We start from the raw sequence: 20,667 nt of genomic DNA on the forward strand, positions 1-20,667 counted from the left end.
ACTTCTTCACCCAAAGGGTTGTGAATCTGTGGAATTCCCTGCCCAGTGAAGCGGTTGAAGCTACCTCGCTGAATGTTTTTAAGACAAGGCTAGATAAATTTTTGAACAGTAAAGGAATTAAGGGTTATGGTGAGTGGGTGGGTAAGTGGAGCTGAGTCTCAAAAAGATCAGCCATGATCTTATTAAATGGCGGGGCAGGCTCAAGGGGCCAGATGGCCTGCTCCTGCTCCTAGATCTTGTGTTCTTATGATTGCGAGTGGAATATTTGAAGACCATCTATGGAAGAACGAATTTTGGGATTCCTTCTCTGATTTTGCAAGTTTGCCTCAAGGCTGGCAAGTAGGTCACCTTGTATTCACAGTTGGGAAGCCAGCTGTCTTCCTTCCCAGGTAGAAGGGCAGGCATTTGGGAAGATGTTGAGTTGAGGCCCTTAAATGGCCATTAATTAACTTCTTAAGAGCTTTAATTAGTGATTGGTCAAGAAGGCTGCCAATGAGGGGCCCTTTTGGCACAGTAGTAGTGTCCCTAACCCTGGACTGGGAAGACTGGTTTCAAGGCCCACCTGCTCTAGAGGTGTGTAATAACTTCTCTGAACAGGTTAATGATAAAATAGGTTAAATTAAGAAAAAGGCTGCCCATGGGCAACAATCTCTCTTAGCCGCCATGATGCTGCACATGTGCAGATTGGCATTCTGATACAGTTTCTGAAAGCAGAAACTATGCAACACCCACAGTCCTTAGAGGTCTGTGCTACAACAGGAAAAATTACATGGCACAATGCCCATAGGCTTACTGAGCCTGAACTTAAATACTGAAATGGCAATAAAGGGTCTGAAGAAGGGTCTAGGCCCGAAATGTCAGCCTTCCTGCTCCTCTGATGCTGCTTGGCCTGCTGTGTTCATCCAGCTCTACACCTTGTTATCTCTAGCAATAAAGGGATGACCTTCTCTCCAACCAAACTTGCCAAATTGTTTTCTCCATCGCACCATTTACAGAGATAAAAAAAAATTGTACCCTTAGCTTTCTGGGTGTTTCAAGAAAGGTCCACTTCTTTTTCAAATGCTTTGAAGGAGGACAATGACTTGGAACTCCGTTTCTATGTGAGAGCACATACTGACATCATCTGTACAATGAAGTTCTATGATTGAGGTTGAATCGGTTTCAGGTTTGGATCGAAGGCAGCATGGATTGAACAGTTTGGCATCTGTTCTGCAGATTATCTCCAAGCATGTAGGTATTTTTTTGCAGGTGAGGTGCGGTATTACAGTGAGGACAATGGCTCCCAGGGTTTCAGTTCAGCCTTCTGTTGACAGAAAAAAAGAGTACTTTCGACATCAGATCACAAAACAGAGTAAGATTAAAGTTTCAGAGATAGTAGGAACTGCAGATGCTGGAGAATCTGAGATAACAAGGTGTAGAGCTGGATGAACACAGCAGGCGAAGCAGCATCAGTGGAGCAGGAAGGCTGACGTTTCGGGCCTAGACCCTTCTTCAGAAATGTCAACCAAAAGTTTGTTAGCCAGCAGTGATGCTTGTGCTTCTGTATGCTTCTAAGACTTGAACAACCCTTGCAGGCAGTTCAAAACATGGGAGAAGTACCACCAATGGTGCCTTTGTAATATCCTGCCAATACAGTGGCAAGAATGGTGTCCAACAGCAGCATTGTCTCCAAAGCTAATTTACCCAGCATCAAGGCGCTAATCGCTCAAAATCAGTTCTGCAGTATTGGACATATAATTTGTGTGCCTGACACCAAATTCCCAATGTAACTGCTCTAGTCAGAACTTGATTGTGACAGGAGACTCCCAGGAGAACAGCCAAACTGCTTTAGGGATGTTCTCAAAGCATTCCTGAATAGGTCAAACATCCTTGCAGACTCCTAGGACATCCTGACTTTTGGCCTACTAAAGTGGAGGATGCAGTTTTGGGAAGGCCCAAAGACACCAAAACACTTCAGAGCACAGAGGCATAGTCCAGAAATTGGAAGGAGCACGCAAACATCTAAACAATCCTTGTACCGAAGACCCTACCTGTGATTGAGACTGCTGATCATACATTGGACTTGACCTTTTCAGAATCCTTCAATTTTGTGCGGAAGCAAGTTATTCCAGATCCTGAGAAACAACGTAAGCAAGGAAGAATAAACACCTTTGGGTTGTTTTGGAAATAATATTCAAAGATAGATTGATTTCACAAGATAGATGGGGTGTGAAATCCAGAAGTTCAAAGTTTATGAGTCTTCAAAATATACAGTTACCTACTTTTAATTATCTACATAATTAACTACCGTAAATACAATTAGCTAGTTGTGCATCTTAGTGCTGGGGCTTAAAGTATTAAAATTAGATTGTGTCACTTTAATGTATAGAAATTAGCTGACAGTTCCCTGTATTCTACACCAGTTTAAACGTTTTCAACTTAGATGATTAATTTCTTTTCAGATGTGAGCAATTTACTTTGCAGGCAGAAGGTTTGTTAGATTCAATGTGTCGTTTTAAAACAAAAATGATTTTTGAAAACTCACCATCTGTTGTGGGTTGCTTTTTCAGACAGTGCCCACCCCCTCATCCTGTGGCGAACTGTCGTCATGACAATTCTGTCATGCCTAATCCTCTCAAACATGACTGGTTGGCTGCTGAGCATGCTCACTCTGTTCCCTCTCCTACTCTGCAGTCTTTGATACTCTTATCCTGCTTAAATGAAGGTAACAGTTTGCACGTATGGAATGGGAAGAAATTGCCTTCTCTTAGTTTCTTAACCGTGCTTTTTTGGAGGGCAAGATCCTCTCTATTTGGGCGTCTGAATTTCTTTTCACGTTGTCTTCTGCTTGATCTTGGAACTTTAATTAAAATGATTGCCTGCCTAGCCAAAGGAAATTTACTGGATGTTCTGCAAGAGGGATTCACAGAGGTAAATAATACTGAAAGTAATGACTGGGGCATGTGTTGGCCTCAAGCTAGCTAGTTAACCTAGTAACAGCTGTTTCTTATAGAAAGTACAGAGAGATGTAGTGTATTGCATTGAATGCTCAGAATAGGAAGATGAAAAAGCCTTTTATCAGGAAATAGAAAGCTTCTTGCTGCTATGATGTGTAGGGCTTCGAGGTTCTAATTATTTAAAATATTCCATATGGAGTTTATTAAATGAACTATATGGTCTGAATGTACTAATGTTTAGTCTTAAGCCTAGTGTACATGCATGAATGTTTTACTGATTTCATTATTACAGTAAGTGGAGTTTGTCTTGTCTAATTAATATTAAATGTAATGCACGAAATAACCACCATATTTGTCAGTGAATCTTTTCAGAGCATGCAAAGTATTTTTCCCTTAATTATGTCACTTCAAAGAAGCGTTTAAAGGTTTTATGTTTGGAGTCAGCCAAGAAATCTCCAAAAGAAAATAATGATTTTAGTTTGTAATTAGACTTTTTAAATTGCCTAATGTTCAAGGATGTGATGTGTCAAATGATTTTGGGCACAAATTGATTGACTTTTCATGCAAATAAAACTTTTTTTAAAAAAGTATTGCTCAGCAGCCCATATTTTATGGCTGAATAACACGAAACATGCCTAGAACTAGTAGATGGCATAACTGTTAATACAATACTGCCTCCCTATTGGGATCAGAAGGAAATTATTTTGCTCAAGATGCAGAATGTAATAAGGGTTGTAGTTGCTGGTTCACGTGCCAAGCCAAGACCAGACCAAGATAGTAGTAAAAGGGAATGTATGCTTTAAAATTGCTAAATTTTAATTTTGGAACAAAACCTACATTTGCAATAGTCAAATTCCTGAAAAATTAAGTTTGGAGAAAAAGCCATTGGATGCATGTAACAAGAAGAAGTGCGATAGATTTTAATTTGCTTTGAAGCAGAGTGGTTGTTGTGGGTGTTCGGGTGGGAGGCAAGTCCATAGTGGTGGGGCTTTGGGTTGCTTTATCTCATGGCAGTTGCTTGCAGATGATTTTGCCTTTTAAGTGATTCAGCTCGACCTGTTGGTGCTCACATCAGTGAATAACATCAGGCCAGGGAGAATCACGTCTTTATATGCATGTTCTGTATTGGATGGTGACCATCGGAGGCAAAAAGAAGTTGGATTATCAAGTTACTATTTGTGTATATATTTTAAATCGTGTTAATTTGGTTTTAGACTTGTATTACAATCAGATGAATCATGAAGTTAATTGCAAAGGCTGGAAAATTTGTAGTCAAAACTTCACTTAAGATTAAGGAATAGTTGCTTTCAGCAATTTCACTTTATACGTCTAGGAATAACTGTCAGTATTCTTCATTTGAATCCTATCCTGCTTGGCGATAAACTAAAAGCTCAGCATTCCTGACTAAAATTTGGCTCCAGGTAGAATCTAGGCCTTTCACATGGGTAAATGCTTAATTTGCTTCTTTTCAAATGAGTGATTAAAAAGCAGAGCTTCATAAGTAAAAACCATGTGCCATTTTGTGAGTTGTTCACTGATTCTTATCAATATGTGGTGTGTATAAATGCAACTCACAGATGCATAGTTTTAAAAGTAATTAAATGTCTATATTGTGACACCGCAGCTTCAAAAGTCCCTGGTGAGCTCATCATGCGCAGCTAAAAACTTGAAAGCAGTTATTAGCACAAATTTTTTTTTCTCTTGCAAAACTCTGTTATAAAAACCACTGGATATTATTGTTGTAAGCAATTGTGTCTACCTAACCACACCAATTGTTTTGTAGCTGTCAGGACAACCACATGTTTATATTTACAGCAAGTGAAAGAAAGCCAAGAAGTATGTTACTAAAATGACAAGTTCACTCACCAGTTTATACTGAGTTAGTTGATCTTAGTTAAGGGAGTAGTAGGAATGCACTAGTTTGCTTCCATAGCCCTCAACCTGGAATTATGTAGGTCAGAAGGTGGCTATTCAGCCCCTTGTACCCATGCTAGCTCTTCGACAGCTATCTAATAATTTCATTCCCTGATTGCTCCCCAAAGCCCTGTGGTTTTTTTTCTATTGACCTATGTAAGGTTTGAGGTAGAGTTTCAGGACAATACCTTAATGTGTATTATGTCAGATATTCAGTTATTAATATAGACTTTTGTAGTGATATTGTTTAAGAGTATGCAATGTCAATAGTTGAAATTAATTCAAGGCGAGCAAGAATAACCTCAGATTTTGCTTCGTAACACCACAGGGCTCACTACTGCAGCAGAATATCTGGTAGTGTAACAAATATTATTGCTTTTTATGTTTCAATAATGTTATTCAGTGTAAGTTCAATGTATTTGCTCCAAATAATTAACATTTTCACAGTTAACACTGATGTGATATGCTGAGTTCTCTATGTAGCACTTGTTAATTATGAACTCCTATTTAGTAAATGTTCTAAAACACTGCTGTACAATAATTTGAGACATAAGGACACTGACTTGTAATGTACTTATGCTGTGCAAAGAATTCGACATCTGTTTGAAGCAAGCACATTGTAATTCTTTTCACCACTTTGTCCATTTGCAATCGCTTATTTGAACTCTGCGTGTAAGCACTGATATAGTGCTATGGTTAGTATAGGATTATCAAGAAATATTTAATTGAATTGGTTTTGACTGCTTTAAACTCCAGATAAGAATATAGGAAATATGAGTAGGCTATACTGCTCCTTGAGACTGCTCTGTAATTCAGTAGGATGATAGCTGATCTGATTTAGGCCTCAACTTCACTCAGCCTGACTCCCGTAACCTTTGACTCCCGTATGTTCAAAAATCTGCTTCCCTCAGCTTTGAAAATATTCAATGACTCAGCTTCCACTGCTGTCTGAGGTAGAAAATTCTATGCAGAAAATAAATTTCTCTTCATCTCAATTTTAAACTAGAAAGGAGCCCACATCTTAAAAATTTCCTTTCAGCCGTTCTGAGTTCTGAGGAAGGTTCACTGCACCCGAAACCTTAACTTTGATTTCTCTTCATAGTCGCTGCCAGACCTGCTGAGTTTTTCCAGCAATTTCTGTTTTTGTTAATGATTTACAGCATTTGCAGTTCTTTTGGTTTTTACTTCTAACCATTGTTTTGTAACTACTGTACGTGATTTTTTTCTTACCTCTTTAACTTTAAAACAATGGCTGTCAACAGTCCCTGACCAGCAAACTACACAGCTGAGCAGTCACTTCATAATGAAGAGCCAGGGATCTGTGGCTGCTGCAATACAGCAATTTGAAAAAAAAAATTGAGGTCAGCTTTGAATTGAAGGATTCCGTGCACATTACAGTCGGAGTTTTTAATGGAACATCATGTGGCAAGTGAAATGTTCCATTTATGCATTGTTTGTTGATGTGGGGTTGACAACAGAGTACGGTGATATTAGACATAAACCTTATGTCTTTGAAATCTAAGATGAATACAACTTGGAATAATGTGATTACAATATCCTTTTATCTGTTGGCTATTTTGGATTTTATTTTGGAAGGCTAAATTCACTTCCATGTGGCACTAATTACATGGCAACAAAGTGAACGAAATAAGAAAAAAAACTAAGATATGAGACATTAAAAATGTCACCTTGGTGACAAAAAATGTTCTCCTTGGGCTGGAGTAAAATGATGTATTGGATCAGAGTAAAGAGAAATCCATTTCTTAGGTTTCTAATTGATGTGCTTTGAGTGAAAATCGGACTCAGTTTAACCACATTGCAGTCAGTTTAGGAATGTGTCGTGCTGACTATTGGTCTTGAAATAGAAAAATTGTTCCATTTCCTATTGCAGATGTACCTCTCTTTGTGCACAAAATTTCTGTTTTACTTTTTAAAATAGAAAATTTACAGCCTGGATTACCAGATGGTTTAAAGGCAATTATCATGTTGTCTCAATCTGTTACTGTGTTTTAATGCTTTAAGACTAGTTTTTAATGGATATGCAATCTTGTTGCATTGTGCCATTTGCTGCTCATCAATCAGCTACGAAGTACATAGTAACAACCAATGGTTACTATTTTTTTCTTCCTTACCCACGAGAAGTCACTTCTGCATGGTGAAGATGGATGGATTTGTGTGATATCAAGCTAACATCATCACTTTTTGAGTCATTTGAGTTTACTCCAGCAGTATCGTGAATATTCTGTGCTAGAAAGTCTGGCGGAAGCAGTTTTGTTCAAGGCTTTTAGAATGGAATTGGATTATCATCTGAAAAGAGAATGTCTTCAGTGTTACCTATAAAAAGGTGGTGGGATGAGTGTGTTGGTGTTGTCATAGGCGAATTGCTCCTTCAAGGATCCAGAACAATCACAATGTGCCAAATAGCCTCCTTCTGTGCTGCAAAGATTATAATGTTTTGGTGGAGAAAGTGAATTCAGAAGATCCACATCATCATAATAGAGTGGAATATTATGACACACAGATTGTTTCTAAAGTAATTGGGAAGTGTTATACACATAGGTACAGCACAATGCAAACAAACATAATTTTGTTGATGTCAGTGCTAATATGTCCAACGATATTAAAATTTAAAGAAACTTTAGAATGGTAAACCTGCTGTTAATTCAGAATGTGTATTTTCCAATTGGCTGCTCTTGCTGACACCAATGAGTATGTGCATTACTGGTGCTATCACTCATAAATATAGTCATAAATACTTACAAAAAACAATTAATACAATTTTAATGGAATGGTATATCATGAGACAGAAATAAACTTAAAGTTTTTTATTTTCATTTTGAAAAATTGGCTTAATATTCCGCATAATAATTGACAATGCGTATGCATTGTCAGCAATTGCCATTGGTGCGTTGGTATCTACAAATAGCTCCTTTTCCAATTACGTCGTTAACTTGGAACAAAGATTGACCAAGTGATAGGAATAAGTTAAAATAAAATAAGCAGGTGTATGGTTCCTCAAAAGAGAACGAGCATGTGAATATTTTGGAGGTTACCTTTGTCAGTTTTCATCAGGTATAGACTGTATGTAACCAATATGAATAGAATAGAATCCCTACACTGTGGAAACAGGCCACTTGGCCCAACAAGTCCACACTGACCCTCCAAAGTGCATCCCACCCAGACCCATCCCCCTACCCTTTCCTTGTAACCCTGCATTTCCAATGGCTAATCCACCTAATTTACATATCCCTGAACACTATGGGCAATTTAGCATGACCAATCCACCTAATCTGCATATTTTTTTGAACTGTGGGAGGAAACTGGAGCCCCTGGCAGAAACCCATGCAGACAAGGGGAGAATGTGCAAACGCTACACAAAACTGTTGCCCTAGGGTGGAATCTAACCCAGGTCTCTGGCCTTGTGAGGCAGCAGTGCTAACCACTGAGTCACTGTCTATACTTTTTCATGTATTGACATATTTGCACCATATTCCATTTTAACATTTGATTTTTAAAGCTTATATGTTTTCCTCTTTACCATCAATTGCTACCTATCTCCCTATATGACATTTAAAATTCTGTGGTCGTGGGGTGGATTAAACCTTCCAAGTTAAGCAAATACCGGTGTAATATTAACATCTCAATTAAAAAGAAACAACATATTAAGTCATTTGGGTTATATACAATTTCTGATTGCTGACACGTTATCATGTGGATGCTGTGTGAGTTTACGACTGGACTCAGTTGTGATGTTTTCTGTGGCTGTATTGCATTATGCTAGACCATTTCACTGAAAATGATATTCAACTAGTTCTGATTAAACCACAAACATACTCTTCAGTTCCAGAATGTTATTTGGCAAGTTCATATGACCTAGACCTTTTACAGCTAGTGAGAAATGATCAGTAGACAAATGTGTATGGTCAGCAACTTTCAATATGTTGTATTGATTCCTTTATTGTTTTACAATATAAAGCCTTTTCAGTTTTCTCCTCGCTTTCCCACTTTTCCATGATCCGTATGAAAACATTATCTTGCAGAATGACTGCAAATGCATTTCAGAGTATCAAAAGAAAGCAGACCGAATAGCGTATACAATTATTGTTTTACTGTACAGCAATGCTAGTTTTATAGTGTGTAAGGCAAGAGGCTACTCGGGCACTATAGTTTACCATAGAATTTTCCATTTATTGCCTCTAGTTTCACAATGTGATGCAGTGTGACATATAGTAAAACAATGAATCCTTTGAAGAAAGAAATCCCATGTCCCATATGTGCATTCCAGCTCTCTGATGTCTCGTGGCCTCTTATTCCCCACTTCTGCTCAACTACTGTTTTTGTTTTAGTCATTTTACCTTTACCCAACGGTAGTTTTCTAATAGATTCCTCTGTTTTGCCATTTCTGTCCGTCCTTTTCAGTGATCTCTTCAAAACTTAATTTGTTTGATCTTCTATTGCCTTCTTTTAACTTTATCTGTTTTTCCCTCTGGGTCAACTTCCAATGTTTTGCCTTCCCATTGAAAAACTTACATATGTGTCCTCCTTTACATGAAGAGTGCTATGCAAAATGTAATGCCTGTTTTGAATGATGCCTATATTTGTATTGAGGACAAACTCAAAAGCCAGGTACTTTGCAAAATATAGAAGCAGAACTAACAAGAAATGTTGATGCTACAACAACAATGCCTTTCACCTGAGATTCCATTACAGGAGGAAGGCAGTTCCTTCCAGCAGTGCACCATTCAAATTATATTCAATGTATCAAGTGCTCTGAAGAAGAATAACCAGAATTATCAAAGATATTTCTATAAAACTTCTCAATTATCTGTAAATTTTAAATGCATCATTCAACCATGACCAGTTGCATCTCATAGATAACAATTCCATGTTTGTGAAACTCTGCAACCATAGTACTCCATCAAGTATTTAATCATTTGTTCCTGTAATTATTCTTGTAAACTTCAGTCCACTTTTTAAGCAGCTATTCACCTCGTCGATTTCGTAAAATTGTTAGTCCTCCAGTTTTATTTTTTCACTCCTTTTACTGCCACAGGCAACAATCTGAAATATTGTGGATTTCCCTCCATAAAATGATTTGCCCTGCTACCTCAACACAATATCAATTTTCGTGTATGAACCTAGATGATGAATGCCAGCAGGTTACTTAACCACAGAGGCATGACTGCTAAGCTTGACATGCTTCAATAATGAGTGCGAGGCCAGTTTTGCTTTGAGTGTTGAGTCTAGTTATTGTGTCCTATCATTTTCTCCATCTGAGTGTTTGTTTGTTTTAGTCTTGCCACGAATAGCATGCAGAAATTGTCACCAACAATGGGACAATGACTTTGGGGCACGTTGCAGCAGTACAGGATCCTCTTTTTTTATCTATCTGTATAAGTACTTTCCAACAGGATGGGGAATTCTACTTCACTTTCACCTTTTCACATGTTGAGACTATAGGGGAACTTTGCAGCTGTTGCACTAACCAAAGTCAGCCATCTTGACACAGTCCTGAACCTGGGTCTTTTAGCTCTGTATGGCTGCTCAATATTATTTTGCCTGTGGATTTTATCCAGTAAGCTATTAGAGAAGCTAAAAACACATACTTAATGAAAGAGACAAAAATAATTATTTTTAAGAACTCCAGGATGCAAATGATTTACTTGCTTTATAAATTTTCCAGATGTGATTTTAAAATAACAGACATTGGAGAACAACTAATGCTGTTAGAAAGCAAACTAATAATGAGAACATATATTACACTGTAGGGTATCCAAATTTGATTAAAAATGAATTGAGTGCACCTCAGTGGACACAGTCACGTATTCAAAATAATACTGTCCATTTGTATTGTGACTCTAAGTAGCAAGATGAACCATGGTGCTTCACAGGCATAATCAGAAAAAAAATGATGTAAACATAAAGGATATTCAGAGATGCATTTTAAAGAGGATTATGAGGAAGGTAGTGGGGCAAATCATTTTATGGAGGGAATTCCAGAATGTTCCAGAGCATTGAAACTGAAGGGAGAGGAAATGTGTATAAGGTTTCTTAAATGAGGCATGATGGTGCTTGAATAATTTATACAAGTGGGAAAGGGAAAACCATGAAAGCACTTAAACTGGATGAGGACTTTAAATTTAAGAATTGTTTGCTATAGATGGTTTCAGTAAACATGGTATCTATAATGACAAACTTTGTGCATTCTAATGCAAACAAATCCCCTTATTGATTGAAACAAGAGGAAGCAAGCTATATCAGTAACCCTAAGGTCAGCCAGACTGCCCTAATAGCGCAATTTAATATGAATAGTGCAGCTATTATATTTCTGTCTGAGGCATTGGGCTGGGGATCTTCCGTCTGCTTAGTAACGTAGTATGGGGGCTGGGAGGTGAAAAAGGGTATCCCTGCAGCTGTGGTAGAGTCTTGCTTAGTGTGAATTTTTCACAGTTGCTGAGCTGGACTGAACCCGAGAACGCTGGCAGCTGTCAAATGAAGGAAGTTATACTAAACATGAACTATTAATTCATGAGCAGAGCTATGAAAGCCCTTTCAAAATGTTTCTCATACTGGACACACATGTTTTTACTATAAGGATATTGTTGGCCTTTTCAGAACGAGGGTGACTCATAGATCATTGCTTTATGAGGAAACTAATCCAAGGACTCGTTCAGTACTGCTGTTTCATTATAAAATTGCTGGCAATGGCTACACATGTGGAGTTGCATTCTCTAATCCGTCACAATGTGTGAAATAAAATTTGAATACTGAGATGGCCAAGATGGGAGGAATGTACTGTTGCCCTAATCCCAATACACCTTGGGCCACAACATTAAATAAAAAATTATAAAAGCAAATCATATGCTTTTTCTACATTAGACTTAGAATTTTTTTAAAAATCCAGAAACTAGGTTTCATGTGAAATGAAAATTATTGATTTGTTATAAAACAAAGCTCGAGTCTTGTGATGCAGTGGTACTGTCCCTACCTCTGGGCCAGAAGTTCTGGATTCAAACTCACACTGCGACAACCACAGAAGTGTTACATAACATGGCCAATAGGTTTATTTAAAAATAAAACACATTGAATGAAGATGCAGAATTGGTTAAAACACGCAATTTGTAATATAAAAATATAAATCTTTCTCCCTGTAAGCCAAAACCACTGAAGGGAAAGGAAATTTTAAAAATTTCTCCATAGAGATTTACCGTTAAAAGCAAATGTTTCTGGCCAGTGGTGGCCAAGGCGCAGCACGATGGCACATGGTTAGCATTGTTGCCATACACCCTCAAGGGATCTGGGTTCGATTCTAGCCTTGGGCAACTGTCTGTGTGGAGTTTGCATGTTTCCCCTGTGTCTGCATGGCTTTCCACCTGGTGCTCTGGTTTCCCTCCACAGTCCAAAGATATTCAAGTTAAGTGGATTGGTCATGCTAATTTACCCTGTAGTGTCCAGGGATGTACAGGCTATGTGGATTAGCCATGATTAATGCTGGGTTATGGGAATAGGATGGAGGGAGTGGGTCTGGGTGGGGTGTTCTTCAGCGAGTTGGTGCAGACTTAGTGGACCAAATGGCTTCTATCTGAACCATAGGTATTCTATGATTCTATGATATTCAGATTTTTTTTGTTGGAAAAAGCATAGAATGTGCTGAAGTCTGTAAATGTGTTTTTGCATGTGTGGCCAAGTCATTAATCACGCACAGTTGTCTCTAAGTTCTTGGCAGTCACAACTTGCTTAGGAAAGGCAGTATTGAGAATTCTATTCACAAACCCTTAGAAAAGAACGATTAGTTTTCACCCTGATCTCTCAGTTTTGGGAGACATGGGCTGAGCAGTTTGTTGTGCAGTTGGCTTTCCTCAACTGAAAATCCAAAAGCAAATTCCAAGTCTGCAACCACTGTACAAATTGAACAGTACCTCCTTTGTCATCAGGGAGCTGTGGATTGTTCATTTCATCATATTTGATGTAATATACTTTGTGCCCAAACCATCTCCTGTTTAACCAGGAGTGTAACCAGGAATACCTAATATTGAGACCTCACCTTCCTTAATCCATCCTCTGTTATCACCACAGTATCACAGTCTCACATGAGAATTTGTGCTTGTAACTCCCTAGTATTATAAACTCTTCTCCTTGCATTCACATACAGGTAGTAGAACCCTGATTTAGACTTCATGACTTTCTCCCTTCCTTTCACACTGCACATTAACTTAATATTCTCTCTTCTCGTAGCATTTTATGCACACTAGGCTTGACTTGTGCTGCACTTCTCCAAGGATCCATTGCCCTCACCAATATCCTGAACAAAAATCTGATCAGTGAGCAGCACGTCTGAGGAGTGCTGTACGACTTGTCTGGGCTGCCTGGTGGTCACTTATTCCTATCTGCCTGCTTGCCCTAACTTACAGTGTGACCATTTCTTTCAATGTGCTATCCACATAGTTCTCTACTTGGTGGATGCACATCAATGATTGTCGCTGCTGTTCGAGCTGCAAAATCTGGAGCTTAAGCTTCTGCAACCAGTGAGACTTGCTGACATGAGCTCACCCAAATGAGGAAAGGGGTCCAGGAGATTGTCCACATGCCATATGGTTGGCATCCTGCTTGACCAACTTGCCCTACCATATCTTAACTCCTACTTTTAAATTACTCACTGTAACTTTAGTTAATTTAACTTGTTTAACTCTTGTACTGTAAGCCCATAGGACATAGGATCAGAAGGAGGCCATTCTCATTGAATGCTCCACCATTCAGTGATATTACAGCTGATCTGATAATCCTCAACTCAATTTTCTTGCCAATTCTCCATAACCCTTGATTCCCTTTCTGATTAAAAATCTTTCTATGTCAGCTCTGAATGTACTTAATGATCTAACCTGTACAGCCCTCTATGGTAAAGAATTTCACAGATTGACTACCTTCTGAAGAAGAATTTCTCCTCCTCTCCATCCTAACCAGCTGACCTCTCACTCTGAAATTGTGTTCTCTGGTCCTAGACTCTCCCACAAGGGGAAACAACCTGTCTGCATCTGCCCTGTCAAGCCCTCTAAGAATCTTGTATGTTTCAGTAACGTTGCCTCTCATTATTCTCAACTCCATTTGAGCATAGGCTTGAACTGTTCAACCTTTCCTTGTTCGACAATCTCTCTGTATGTGGAAACAACCTAGCAAACCTTCTCTGACTAGTTCCAATGCCAGTACGTCTTTCCTTAGTTAGGTGTCCAAAACTATTCCTAGTATTTCAGATGTGGTCTAACTCATCCTTTATATAGTTTAGCAAGACTTTGAAATAAAGGCCAACGATGCATTTACCTCCTCAATACCTGCTGAACTTGTAAAGTAGCTTTTTGCATGAGGCCTCGCAAATACCTTAGTGCTGCAGCTTTCTGCAGAATTCCTCCATTTAACCTATATTCAGCTCCTCTATTCTTCCTGCCAAAGTGCAAAATCTCACATTTCCCATGTTATATTTCATCTGCCAATTTTTTTTGCCCATTCACTTAAACTGTCCACATCCCTCTGCAGACTCCTGGTCTCACTTTCGTCCCTTGCCTTCTCGCCTGTTTTTGTCATCCACAAACCTGGCGTTAGCACATTCACATTTCTCATCTAAGTAATTAACCTATCTTGTAAATTCTTACTTTCCATGTTCAATGTTTAGAAATTTGCATGTTTCAAATTAGTAAAGTTGGAACACAATTCTGAACAACACCTGCTCACAAACAACCATCTCATGACTTTCTTGTGATGCCACTCTTTAGACTTTTTTTTCACTCCTTGCGCTGTTTTTGCTGGTGTCTCTCTCTCTCTCCTTTTTTGATAATGGTTTGATTTATTATTGTCACATATGCCTCAGTGTATGAAAAGTTTTGTTTTGCGTGCAGTATAGGTAGATCATGCCATACAAAGTGCATTGCGTTGTAGAACAAAGCAAAGAATAGAATGTTACATCTGCAGAGAAGGTGCGCAGAGAGCAAGATCAACATTAGATTTAAAATTTGAGAGATCCATTCAGAAGTCTAATAACAATGGGGAAGAAGCTGTTCTTGAATCTACTCATATGTGCCTGTAAACAAACTTTTATATCTTCTTCCCAACAGAAGAGGGTGGAAGAGAAAATAACCAGGGTGGGTTGGGCCTTTGATCATGCTGGTTGCTTTCCCGAGGCAGTGGGAAGTATAGATGGAATCAGTGGATGGAAGGCTGTGTTGATGACTCTCTATAGTTTCTTGCCACCTTGAGAAGAGCAGTTGCCAAACCGCGTAGTGATCCATCCAGATAGTTTGCTTTTTGTGGTGCATCTATAAAAATTGGTAAGAGTCCTTGAGGACATGCCAAATTTCCTTAACCTCCTGAAGAAGTAGAGACATTCTTGTGCTTTCTTGATCATTGTGTCAACATGGGTGGACCAGGACAGATTGCTCGTGGTCATTACTCCCTGAAACATGATGCTCTCGAGCAGCACCATTGATGCAGACAGGGGTGTGCACTCCTCTCTATTTCCTGAAGTCATTGACCAGCTCCTTCATTTTATTGACTTTGGACAGATTGTTGTTTTTATACCATGCCACTAAGCCCTCTATCTCTTACCTGTATTCTGTTTCATCATGGTTTGATATCCGCCCTACAATGGTGGTATCATCATCAAACTTGTAAATGAAGTTGGAGCGGAATTTGGCCACAAAGTCAGGAGTGTATAAGGTTAGAGACAAAAAAACTGTAGATGCTGGAATCCAAGGTAGACAAACAGGAGGCTGGAAGAACACAGCAGAACACATCTCAAGATGCTGCCTGGCTTGCTGTGTTCTTCCAGTCTCCTGTTTGTCTACCATGGGTGTATAAGGAGTTTAGTAGGGGGCTGAGTATGCAGCCATGTGGAGCACTGGTGTTGACGATTATGTGGAGGAGGTATTGTTGCATACTCTTACTGATTGTGGTCTATGGAATTATGATGTTGGAGGCAGAACTGTAGTCAATAAGCAATACCATGACGTAGGTATCCTTTGTTATCCAGATATTCCAGGGATGAATGTAAGGGCTTCGGAGATGACGTCTGCTGTGGATCTGTTGTGCCAGTAGGCAAATTGCAAAGGATCATGGGAGGCTGGGAAGCTGGAATGTTGTGAGCCATGACTAACTTGAGGTTGCAGACTAGCTCGCTGAGCCAGTGCATCTGATTGTAGATGTTTCATCACCCTGCTAGGTAGTGTTTTCAGTGTGCCTCCGGTGAAGCATCAGTGTTCTGTCTTGCTTGTTATTTATATGCCTTGGTTTGCTGGGCTGATTGGTATTACTTCCGGTTTTGTTCTTCAGTGGTTTGTACATTGTTTCCAGTTCAGTGTGTTTGTTGATGGAGTTCTGTTTGGAATGCCAGGCCTCCAGGAATTCCCTGGCATGTCTCTGTTTGGCTTGTGCTATTATGGATGCGTTGTCCCAGTCGAATTCATGTCCTCCTTTGTCCGTAGTGTATTGAGACCAGTGAGAATTGGTCGTGTCTATTGATGGCTATTTGGTGTTCGTGTATCCTTTATTGCCAGTTTTCTTCCAGTTTGGCCTATTTAATGTTTCTCACAGTCTTTGCACGGTATTTTATATATCAGGAACACTTATACGGAGTTTTTAAAAGAAATGGATACCCATAAAGCACAATCAGCTATTGCCTCCACAACAGACCACAACAAGAAGACACAACACGGCAAGACACACTAGTCACCCTACCGTACATTAAGGACATATCAGATGACCACAAGACTACTCAGACCCCTAGGTATCAAGGTAGCCCACAAACCAGCAACCACCCTGCGACAGCTACTGATGAATGTAAAGGACCCCATACCCACAACCAATAAAACTAATGTAATATACAAAATAATGTAATATCCATAATAGCATAAGCCAAATAGAGACATACCAAGGAATTTCTGGGGGCCTGGCATTCCAACCAGAACTCCGTCAATGAACAAATTGAACTGGAACCGATATACAAACCACTGAAGAACAAAACCAGAAAACCCCAGCAAACCAAGGTGTGTAAGTAACAAGCAGGATGGAACACTGACGCTTCACTGAAGGCACACCTGAAGATGTTATCTAGCAGGATGACGAAACGCCTGCAATCAAACACACCGGCTCAGTGAGCAAGTCTGCAACCTCATCCACAACCTGAGCTAAAAATCTTCTTAAAAACTTTAAACCATGAATAACCTCTTGAAGTTCTCCATAATTATGGAGATCTGAGCTACCAGGCTCTAGTCATTGAGGTACACTGCATGATTTTTCATTGGCACTGGGATGAGGGTGGTCTTCTTGATACAGGTGGGGACTTCATATCGTAGTAAGAAGAGGTTAAAGCTGTCTGCGAATACCCCTGCCAGCTGATCCGCACAGGATCTGAATGCACAGCCGGGGTCTCCATCTGGTTGCTTTCCATGTGTTTTGTTATGTCATGTAGCCGTTATGTCATGTAAGATACGCCACAAACGATGGTTGCAGGTGCTGATAATTGTTTCCAGGTCCTCCTCTCTCTCTCAAGCATGCTTTTATTCTCCTCTGCTCTTTGAATTTGCTCTGCTTCTGCTCCTGCTGCATAAAAATTTAATGATTAAAAACCAAATACCCAGTTCTCATTGGCAGAGATGGTTAGAAAGTACCCAGTAGATAACCAAATTTACCTGAAGTCAGCTTGATCATTTAATTTACTGGCCTTTTGAATAGAATGCTGTACAACTTCTTTTGGTTCAGTAGAAGCAACTGTACGGACATAAGAACAAAGAAAATTACAGCACAGGAACAGGCCCTTCGGCCCTCCAAGCCTGCGCCAATCCAGATCCTCTATCTAAACCTGTTGCCTATTTTACAAGGATCTGTATCCCTCTGCTCCCTGCCCATTCATGTATCTGTCTAGATACATCTTAAATGACGCTATCATGCCCGCCTCTACCACCTCCGCTGGCAATGCGTTCCAGGCACCCACCACCCTATGCGTAAAGAACTTTCCATGCATATCTCCCTTTAAACTTTTCCCCTCTCACCTTGAAATCGTGATTCCTAGTAATTGAGTCCCCCACTCTGGGAAAAAGCTTCTTGCTATCCACCCTGTCTATACCTCTCATGATTTTGTAGACCTCAATCAGGTCCCCCCTCAACCTCCGTCTTTCTAATGTAAATAGTCGTAATCTACTCAACCTCTCTTCATAGCTAGCACCCTCCATACCAGGCAACACCCCCTCCAAAGCATCCACATCCTTTTGGTAATGTGGTGACCAGAACTGTATGCAGTATTCCAAATGTGGTCGAACCAAATTCCTATACAACTGTAACATGACCTGCCAACTCTTGTGCTCAATAACCCGTCCGATGAATGAAAGCATGCCGTATGCCTTCTTGACCACTCTATCGACCTGCGTTGCCACCTTCAGGGTACAATGGATCTGAACACCCAGATCTCTCTGTGTATCAATTTTCCCCAGGGCTTTTCCATTTACCCTATAGTTCGCTCTTGAATTGGATCTTCCAAAGTGCATCATCTTGCATTTGCCTGGATTGAACTCCATCTGCCATTTCTCCACCCAACTGTCCAATCTATCTATATTCTGCTGCATTCTCCGACAGTCCCCTTCACTATCTGCTACTCCACCAGAAAACATAGTTTTCTTAAGAAGTGAAACACTGGCTGCAGTGACCAATCTGGAAGTATCTTTCAGAAGTAGATCTTTGTTCCGTCAAAGGTTATCAAAAGTGCCATTGAAGACCCGTGATTCATGGTGCTGCTGGCTTTTAGTATTTTCATCAATACCTTTCTTTTGCAATTTCTACAACTGGAGTTGTTACAGCTCACAGCATGTATTGTTAATGTAAAAAGTCAAAATGAGGACAACCAGTATGTTAATAATGGCCATATTAACTGTACGATTTCCTAACATTAAGCTGTTAGGCTGTTCTGATCCTTTACATCAGTTGTCACTGTTTTAACTTTTATTTTATTCATATGTTTGTGAATTTCATATTAATGAAACCCAGAATGTTATTGTTGTGGAACAAGAGCAGTATTTTGCGCAATCATAAATTTGTCTGCATGGAATTGGGTTGAAACTGTAAAATATTTCATTTTGTGCTACTACTCTTAGCAACTTTTTCATCCTGTTACTTAAGTGTCAGGATAAAATCTGGGCTTCAAAGATGAAAGGATAATGTGTTAGCTGACTTTACTATTTACTTCTGCAGGATTGTATCTGGATTGTTTTTGTTTAACTATAATCATGGTCCAGCAGTGTTTATTGCTTGTTTAACATTGCAGAGAGAATTATTTAGGTGGTACCAAGTTTTCTTTAACTCTAAGATTATTGTTTCTTTTCCACAGTTTGAGGTGACCAGCTTCCTTCACACAGAAAGAAGCAAGTCTTTGACTGAGTGGGAGGCAAAAGTTCTGGGTTCAGATTGCACTCTAGACGGTTTTATTCAGTGTAGTCAGAAACTGCTGCTCAGTTCTTCTAGATTGTTATCCAGTGGGATATTCTCTTTCAATATGGATAGTGGCTGCCCACTATGTTGGGCTAATTACTAACTTGGCTGCGGTAAAGATGGTTAGGATCCTAAGAGGAGCCTTCACAACATAACCTGTCAGACTGTTAGTCAGCCTGTGAATCATTCCAGTACTTTCCACTGTTTTCTTCGAGAGAAGAATGTGAAAATACAAAAACAGTAATCATTTGAATTGTTTAAGTAGAATCCCACCCACTTCTCAGTCATCCAGTACATAGAAGCTCAGTTGGCTGGTTTGCAATGCAGGGTAATGCCAACAGCATGGGTTAAATTCAAGCCCTGGCTGAGGTAATTACAAAGGACTCCCCTTCTTAACTGGTCCCCTGCCATGAGGTGTGGTGACCCACAAGTTAAAATACCACCAGTCATCACTCTGTAATGTGCGAGCAGCTCCATGGTCTGGTAAGACTATGGTGACTTTACTTTTACCTTTAGCTATGAAAATATCAAATTAAAACTTGGATTTTTGAATTGGCAGTCTTCAGTAAGAAATTAAATGTTTTAATTCTTGTATCACAGCAACAGCTCCAGTCTTACGTGGTATGGGTTAACTCCCAGTTAAAGAAAAAGCCTGGATTGAAACCTGTACAGGACTTGCGGCAAGATTTGTGTGATGGCGTGGTGCTGACTCATCTGGTGGAGATTGTAGGTTAGTATATGTAAGCTATAAGTGTCTGATACTTAGTTCATATTTTAATTCAGATCCAAGGGGTTAAGGGATATTGAATAGTTATCTATTTTTATCTGCCAATGCAAGGATATTGTGTACAGATAGTTTAATGACATTATACCTTAAGCTTTTTGGGACATTTGAAATCATGCTATGGAGAAAGAAAATGCACGTTCAAAGTCTTCTCTGCAGATCAATTACAAAAATCAGGTGAGGGATTGTCAGAAGGTGCAGTAAAGTCCAATGCCTCCTCCTGGGCAGTGACTTGGGAAGAATCCAAATTAGCTTAACACTGATTGAGATCTAAGAACAAGTTCAGTGCAAGGTCTGCGTGTCTATGAGAATAAAGAGGTTTAGGAAGATAAATAATGTGATAGATGTACTTTCCAACCTCTAATGAAAATACTGGCTTTGTCATGTGGGAAGAATGTTTAACATTAAGCTAATGAAAGAAGCTAGCTTTAGAGCTAATACATCATACAAAAATATAATTGCAGTACATGTCAAGATGTGTAAATTAAACATCGGAAAGAAAACTAAACAATAAAACTATTACTCAGGGAAGATAAAATTGTAAACTTGATGGTAAATTTTATTAGGTGC

General features: G+C 39.3%; 1 protein-coding gene and 1 long non-coding RNA gene across 8 annotated transcripts in view; one reads left to right on the top strand and one right to left on the bottom strand.

The window, feature by feature from the left end:
* Nucleotides 1-20,667, top strand: part of LOC109931026 (dixin) — a 107,295-nt gene that overhangs the window by 19,260 nt on the left and 67,368 nt on the right. For 3 of the 7 annotated variants that reach the window (XM_020530384.2, XM_020530385.2, XM_048615555.1), the window contains exons 1-2: nt 2,666-2,910; nt 19,914-20,043. In XM_020530384.2, coding sequence (XP_020385973.1) covers nt 2,851-2,910; nt 19,914-20,043 — 190 coding nt within the window. In that variant the 5' untranslated portion in view covers nt 2,666-2,850. Of the gene's footprint in view, nt 1-2,658; nt 2,911-19,913; nt 20,044-20,667 lie in introns of those variants that run through there. The other 4 variants (XM_048615552.1, XM_048615554.1, XM_048615553.1 and 1 more) reach the window with 2 other exon arrangements.
* On the bottom strand, nt 1,015-2,574 carry LOC125486729. The gene is made up of 3 exons (XR_007265362.1): nt 2,525-2,574; nt 2,031-2,114; nt 1,015-1,303 (listed from the first exon to the last, which is right to left on the bottom strand). It is a non-coding gene; the product is annotated as an uncharacterized LOC125486729 (long non-coding RNA).

Source organism: Rhincodon typus, chromosome 32, assembly GCF_021869965.1.
Source record: "Rhincodon typus isolate 14 chromosome 32, sRhiTyp1.1, whole genome shotgun sequence".
NCBI lineage: Eukaryota > Metazoa > Chordata > Chondrichthyes > Orectolobiformes > Rhincodontidae > Rhincodon > Rhincodon typus.